Below are 5,774 nucleotides of genomic sequence, written 5' to 3'. Positions count from 1 at the left end.
TTAGGGTTTCTCGTCGTGTGTACGCAACGACGAGATTTGGTGTTTGGTTTTTCAAATCGATTCAAGGATTCAATGGCAACGACTAGGCTCCCGAACACTGGTCCTTAGGGGCGTGTGCACAAAAACATCCCGGCTGTCATCGACAAGGTCAAGCCGGCTCCGGCATGGGAACGGCGACAACGGCGCGTCGGCGGCTTGTTCTGGCGACGGCAATGGCCGTTCAGTTGTCCATGGACCTCAATGTAATTTTTATTATGTTTTGAGTGTTTAGTACTCCCTGTGAATCTTTATAATGGATCTGATATTTTCAAGAAAAAGAACAGAGAGGGGTGGGAGGAAACAAGGGAGGCGAAACGAAGGTGCCAACTATAGATCGATCACCACAATGGCAGACTCCCCTTTTAAATGTGAACATTATGAAAAGAAACTGTGAACATTAGAATCCGAATCATATGCCAGCTCGATCTGCTTCGAAGAAAAAAAAATGGCTGGTGTCACCGGTATGCGGGGCCCGGCAAGCAAGCGACTGCTCCAACCGACATAACTGTCCCACCCGTCGTGGACGGGGATTCGCTGGTCAACTCAACGCGCGGACCAACGACCTGACATGCTCGCCGTGACCTGTGCTGGGGTGCTTGCTGGCCTGTGGAAAGGTGAACATTCCCGTGCAGTGCAAGGAGGGGCAGCCCAGAGCGGACCGGGTCGGCGATGAGTCCCACGTGGCAGAGCGTGCGTTCCGCGTTCCGCTGCCCCATGTCCATGAGGCCCCCCCGTGCTCGCGCTCACTGCTTCTGCGTTGCTCGTTGGGAGATTGTAACTACATTCAACATAGAGCATGAGTTTTGTTGAGTGATTTGTGCCCAGTTGAGTATGGTATGGACAGCAACGAGATTGTCATCCCGTTGCTTAACTGCTTTGCAAAGCAAGGAAATCCAACAGCCATGCTGAAAACATGCGATTATTACTATGAAAAGCAATATCAACACCGGCAAGGATTTTTCTGGTACTAAAACAACCCAAAAGGAGACGTGGAAAACAAAAGAATTCCCCAGCCTATAAATAAGTGGAAGCATTTCATGATTAGCGCACTCCTGCCATCCCAGCCTCCCAAAAACAAGCTCATTATTAAACACTGCTAATCCTTTAATTTAACAATCCATTTAAAGTAGGGAACCCCCTAATCTCACGCCTTCATATAAAACTCCATCACCCTCCTCCCTTCCCACTCGCGTTGCCACATTCCCCATTCCCATTCCCATTCCATTCCATTCCCTTCCTTCCCCGTCGCCGCGACAGATGCGCCGGGCCCCGCGCCCGCTAGCCCGCTAAGCCCGGACGCCCCCGCGCGCGCGAGATCCGCCCCGCCTCCGGCCGGCGACCTTGCCGGAGGCCATGCCGGTGACGGACTACCAGGGGGCGTCGTCCTCCCCGTCGCCCTTCTCCTTCGGCTCGCTCCTCTCGCTCCGCCGCGACCACACGGCCATGGCGTCGGGCGAGGAGGCCGACCTCGAGGTCTTCCAGCGCCACCTGGCCGCCAACCTCGGGGACCTGCTGCCCGCGGAGGCGGCCGAGGGAGTGCCGGCGCCGGAGGAGATCCTCTCCGTCGCCTGGATCCGCCGCCTCCTCGAGGCCTTCATCCTCTGCCAGGAGGAGTTCCGGGTCGTGCTGGCGCAGGCGCGCCGCCGCGGGGCGCTGCCGGCCGCGGCCGAGCGGCTCGTCGCCGAGTTCCACGAGAGGGCCGTCAAGGCGCTTGACGTCTGCAACGCCGCGCGCGACGGCGTCGACCAGGTGCGCCGCCTCGAGCGCCTCGCCGACATCGCCGCCTCCGTGCTGCTCGCGCCCGGGGAGATCCACGAGGGCCAGCTCCGCCGCGCCCGCAAGGCCGTCTCCGACCTCTCCGTCCTGCTCGTCGACGACACCACCGCCGCCGCCAGCGGGGGCGTCGCCTCCTTCCTCGCCTCCCACCGCAACCGCTCCTTCGGCCGCGCTCGCGCGTCCCCGTCGCGCGGCTCGGCCACCGGCTCCTCCGCCACCTCATCCGCGTCCCATTTCCGCTCCCTATCCTGGAGCGTGTCCCGCGCGTGGTCGGCGTCGCGGCAGCTGCAGGCCATCGGGGCCGGGCTGACCGCGCCGCGCGCGCACGAGGGGGGACTCGTGGCGCCGGTCTACGCCATGGGCTGCATACTCCACTTTACGGCGTGGGCGCTCGTCGCCGCCGTCCCATGCCCGGACCGGTCCAGCGCGCTCCTGGCGCACCACCTGCCCGTGGCGCCAGCGCGCGCCGCATTCCCCTGGGCGCCGCCTCTGCTCACCCTGCAAGAACGCCTAGCCGAGGAGGGGAAGCGCAAGGAGAGGCGCTCTTGCTGCGGCCTGCTCAAGGAAATCCACGTGCTCGAGAAAGCCACACAGAAGCTCGCCGATGCCATTGACGCGGCCCCCATCCCGCTCTTCGGGGACAGGGAGACCGACCTGCGGGAGGCCGCAGCGGAACTCTCCGCCGTGTGCGCGGCCATGAGGGACGGGCTGGAGCCACTGGAGAAGCAGGTGCGGGAGGTGTTCCACCGCATCGTGCGCAGCCGCGTGGAGGGCCTCGATTCCTGCATGCACAATGCTGATTGATTCATCCCATCTCGCCTTTGATCGGGCAATTTGGTGGGCGTAGGTAGCTTTCTTCTTCTTGGTTTGCTCGTTTGTGTTCCAAATCGTATTTTTAAGTGCAAATACCTACGTACGTGCCTTCGTCTTCATGTAAAGGAAGGAAGGGGATTAGAAAGGAGCCACCATGATGTTAAAGATGGTTGCTTGGTTCTCCCATGTTAATTTTTGTTTTCTACCATGCCTTTTGGTATATATGTTGCCAATTTTTTGGTTAGTTGTGTGCGTCAACGGCTAATTTGTCGTTGAGTTTATGTTCCAGAGCTCCCTAAGATCACTTTGATCTCTCTCATGGTTACCAAAAATGCCTTGTTCTGTAATTACACATGCACATTGGGGGTGTGAGATTGTCTGTCTGGTATGGTTTTTATCTGTCTCCGTTCCTGCTGGAACTCAAAACATTTTTACTGCGTTCCAAAGTTCCAAAGAGCGCTGACATTGTAAGGGGAAGTCGTGCATATACATGTTCAGCTGTTCTAGGCCTGGTAATGTAGGAGTACTGTAAATTATAGTACTCCATATGATTTGGAGATATTATATATTTCGTCCCATGTTCCGCAACAAATACGTATATTCCTCCCTACTGAATGCTGCCATGCTGCTGAAAGGGGTGAAAGTCTATAGGAGGAGGTGAATACCTGTGGATTGAGCATAGGAAATGCATGTTTGAGACATGATACCATTCGGTCGTTTTTCTTCTTTTGCGGCCAAGTATGAGCTTTGGAAGTGTCCAATTAACCTTCACAGCCGTGTGATCTTGTCCAGTTAGCTCTAGAAAAATGACTAATATTTTAACTTAGGTTTCTTTACCTGCTTTGGTCTTTGTTAGAGCATCTCCAACAGCAGCCATATTTTTGGGCAAGGCACCAAGGGCCCAAAAAAGGGTCTCCAACAGCTGTTGTATCATGATTTTTTTACAAATTTTATTTGGGGCAGCCCTAAAAATAGGCTCCTCATGCGGTAACTTTTTTTTGAAGAACAGGGAGGCTCCTCCCAGGTTCTATTACTCAAATAAAACCATCAAACAGAATCCATACATCAGCTCACTAAGAGGAGCAGTTCGGAAATCTAAAAGCAGGGAAATGGAAAGTTCAACTCAAGAACCTTATTACAAGGAAGATCTGGGAGCAGCTACACACGGCCAAGACGTGGAACAACTACAGGATGCAGACTCCCTCCTGGTCTTCATGGGTGGTGCCGCAGCAGCTTGGGGAGACCAGCAGGTGATGAGAGTTGACACCGGGCTTGTTGAGATCGTCTTGCCACCAAGGTATCGCTTCTTGGGCAACGAGAAGCTCCCATCATCGTCAGAGATCTTGAGATTCCTCCACGGGTCCAGCGCCAACAAATTGTGGGGGCTCAGCCACAGGTGATCAGCATAGGTTTTTGAAGGAATTTTGTCGGTTGTGTCGCAAAGACTAGCAGCCTTTCCTTGCACGAGTCCGGGGACAGAATAGCCCAGTTCCTGATTGTGTTCAAGATCAATCTCAACACCTGATTAACAGAGATCCAAGTAGTGTTATCGAAAATCATAGAATTTCTATATTTCCAAAGACACCACAGCATAGTTGAACTAACAGTATTCAAGGCTGAGTTTTTGTTGTTAGAAATCCAAAATCTAGCAACAAACTCAAAGTTGGGTCCCAATTGAGCATCAAAGTGTTCACTAATGAAAACCCACAAGTTTTTAGCCACAGTACAGTCAAAGAACAGGTGCAAATTGGATTCATGTTCAGAGCAATAAACACAATCAAGAGGTTTAATAATATTTCTTTTCCTTAGGTTGTCTCTAGTCATTAGCTCATTATTAGCAAGTAGCTAGAGAAAGACATGAATTTTAGGGGGGACCCTAAGTTTCCACACTGCAGGGATAAACATAGGTTGGATCCCTCTAAAGTTAATCACATGATAGAGAGAACTAGAAGAGTATTGGCCCTTACTATCCATTTGCCAAACTAGGGCATCAGGTTTAGAGGACAGCGCAATACTCCCAGTTATTTCTACTAGCTGGTACCATTGTTGCATTAATTTGTCATCAAAGTTCCTCCTGAAGGAGAGCTTCAACTGAGGATCATCCCAAATTTCATTAACACATAGTTTGTTCATTGCAGATAGAGTAGACAGGCCAGAACTAAACTGCCAAAGGGGGAGTACCAAGCCAAGTGTCCTCCCAAAATCTAACTTTGTTACCTACACCAATCTTCCACCTATACCCAAATTTCAAAGTTTGAGTAATGGAATTAACCCCTTTCCACAATCTGGAGCAGTTTTGAGTAGGGGAAGGGGCAAAGAGGTTAGACCTCCCAGCCATGTACTTATGATCAATAATCTGCTTCCAGGGTTTCCCTTCACCTTCATAGTACTTTTTAGTCCAGGATCCCACAAGACAGATATTAATTTCTTGAAGGTTGGGGATGCCAAGGCCTCCAAAATCTTCTTTATAGAGACCATCCCCCAATTAGCTAAGTGGAGTTTCCTATGTCCTTCAAAATCACTCCACAAACAATTGGCCATTTGGGAGTTGATCATATGAATGGCCCATTTAGGGAATTTAAAGAAAGAAAGGAGATAGACAGGAATGCTGGCAAGGCAGGCATGTATCAAAACCAGCCTGCCTTTATAGGATAGGAGTTTTCCTCTCCACCCAGCAACCCTTTTAAGAATTTTATCTAGCAGAGGCTGACTATCCTCTCTTCACAACTTGTCATGATGCAAAGGAATCCCTAGGTATTTGATGGGAAACATTCCTTCACTACAATCTAGGATAGAGAGATATTCATTGAACTCAGTTTCCTCAATGTTGATGGGAATGAGCTTACTTTTAGCTTAGTTAATTCTCATGACGGAGACCTGTTCAAAGCAAGGTAATGCAATCTTGAGGTTCATGGCATGGGTAGGGTTCTTGTCAAGGAACAGAATGGTATCATCTTCATACTAAAGGCAGATGATACCCCTGGCAGAGTCTCTTAATCAGCCCCTGGGTAGCAGCCTTGGCCAACATTTTAGTAAGAACATCTACTACTAAGTTGAAAAGGAGAGGAGAGATGGGATCCCCCTGCCTCAACCCTTTTCCAGTGAGGAAGAAATCACTTTCCAAATTGTTCAGTTTGACTCCAACT

General features: G+C 51.3%; 1 protein-coding gene across 1 annotated transcript; it reads left to right on the top strand.

The window, feature by feature from the left end:
- The first annotated feature begins 1,221 nt into the window (after positions 1 to 1,221).
- LOC123111107 (protein ROH1) lies at positions 1,222 to 3,000 on the top strand. The gene has a single exon (XM_044531795.1). It carries the CDS (start codon positions 1,393 to 1,395, stop codon positions 2,617 to 2,619), a length of 1,227 nt encoding a protein of 408 aa, XP_044387730.1. The 5' UTR covers positions 1,222 to 1,392; the 3' UTR covers positions 2,620 to 3,000.
- The last annotated feature ends 2,774 nt before the right edge of the window (positions 3,001 to 5,774 follow it).

Source organism: Triticum aestivum, chromosome 5B, assembly GCF_018294505.1.
Source record: "Triticum aestivum cultivar Chinese Spring chromosome 5B, IWGSC CS RefSeq v2.1, whole genome shotgun sequence".
Classification (NCBI taxonomy): domain Eukaryota; kingdom Viridiplantae; phylum Streptophyta; class Magnoliopsida; order Poales; family Poaceae; genus Triticum; species Triticum aestivum.
The sequence above is the reverse complement of the archived record's forward strand: the minus strand, read 5'-3'. Positions and strand labels throughout refer to the sequence as shown.

What these genes read in the sequence shown, in the direction of transcription:
- LOC123111107 (XM_044531795.1), top strand. Translation starts at nt 1,393, where the DNA reads ATGCCGGTGACGGACTACCAGGGGGCGTCGTCCTCCCCGTCGCCCTTC.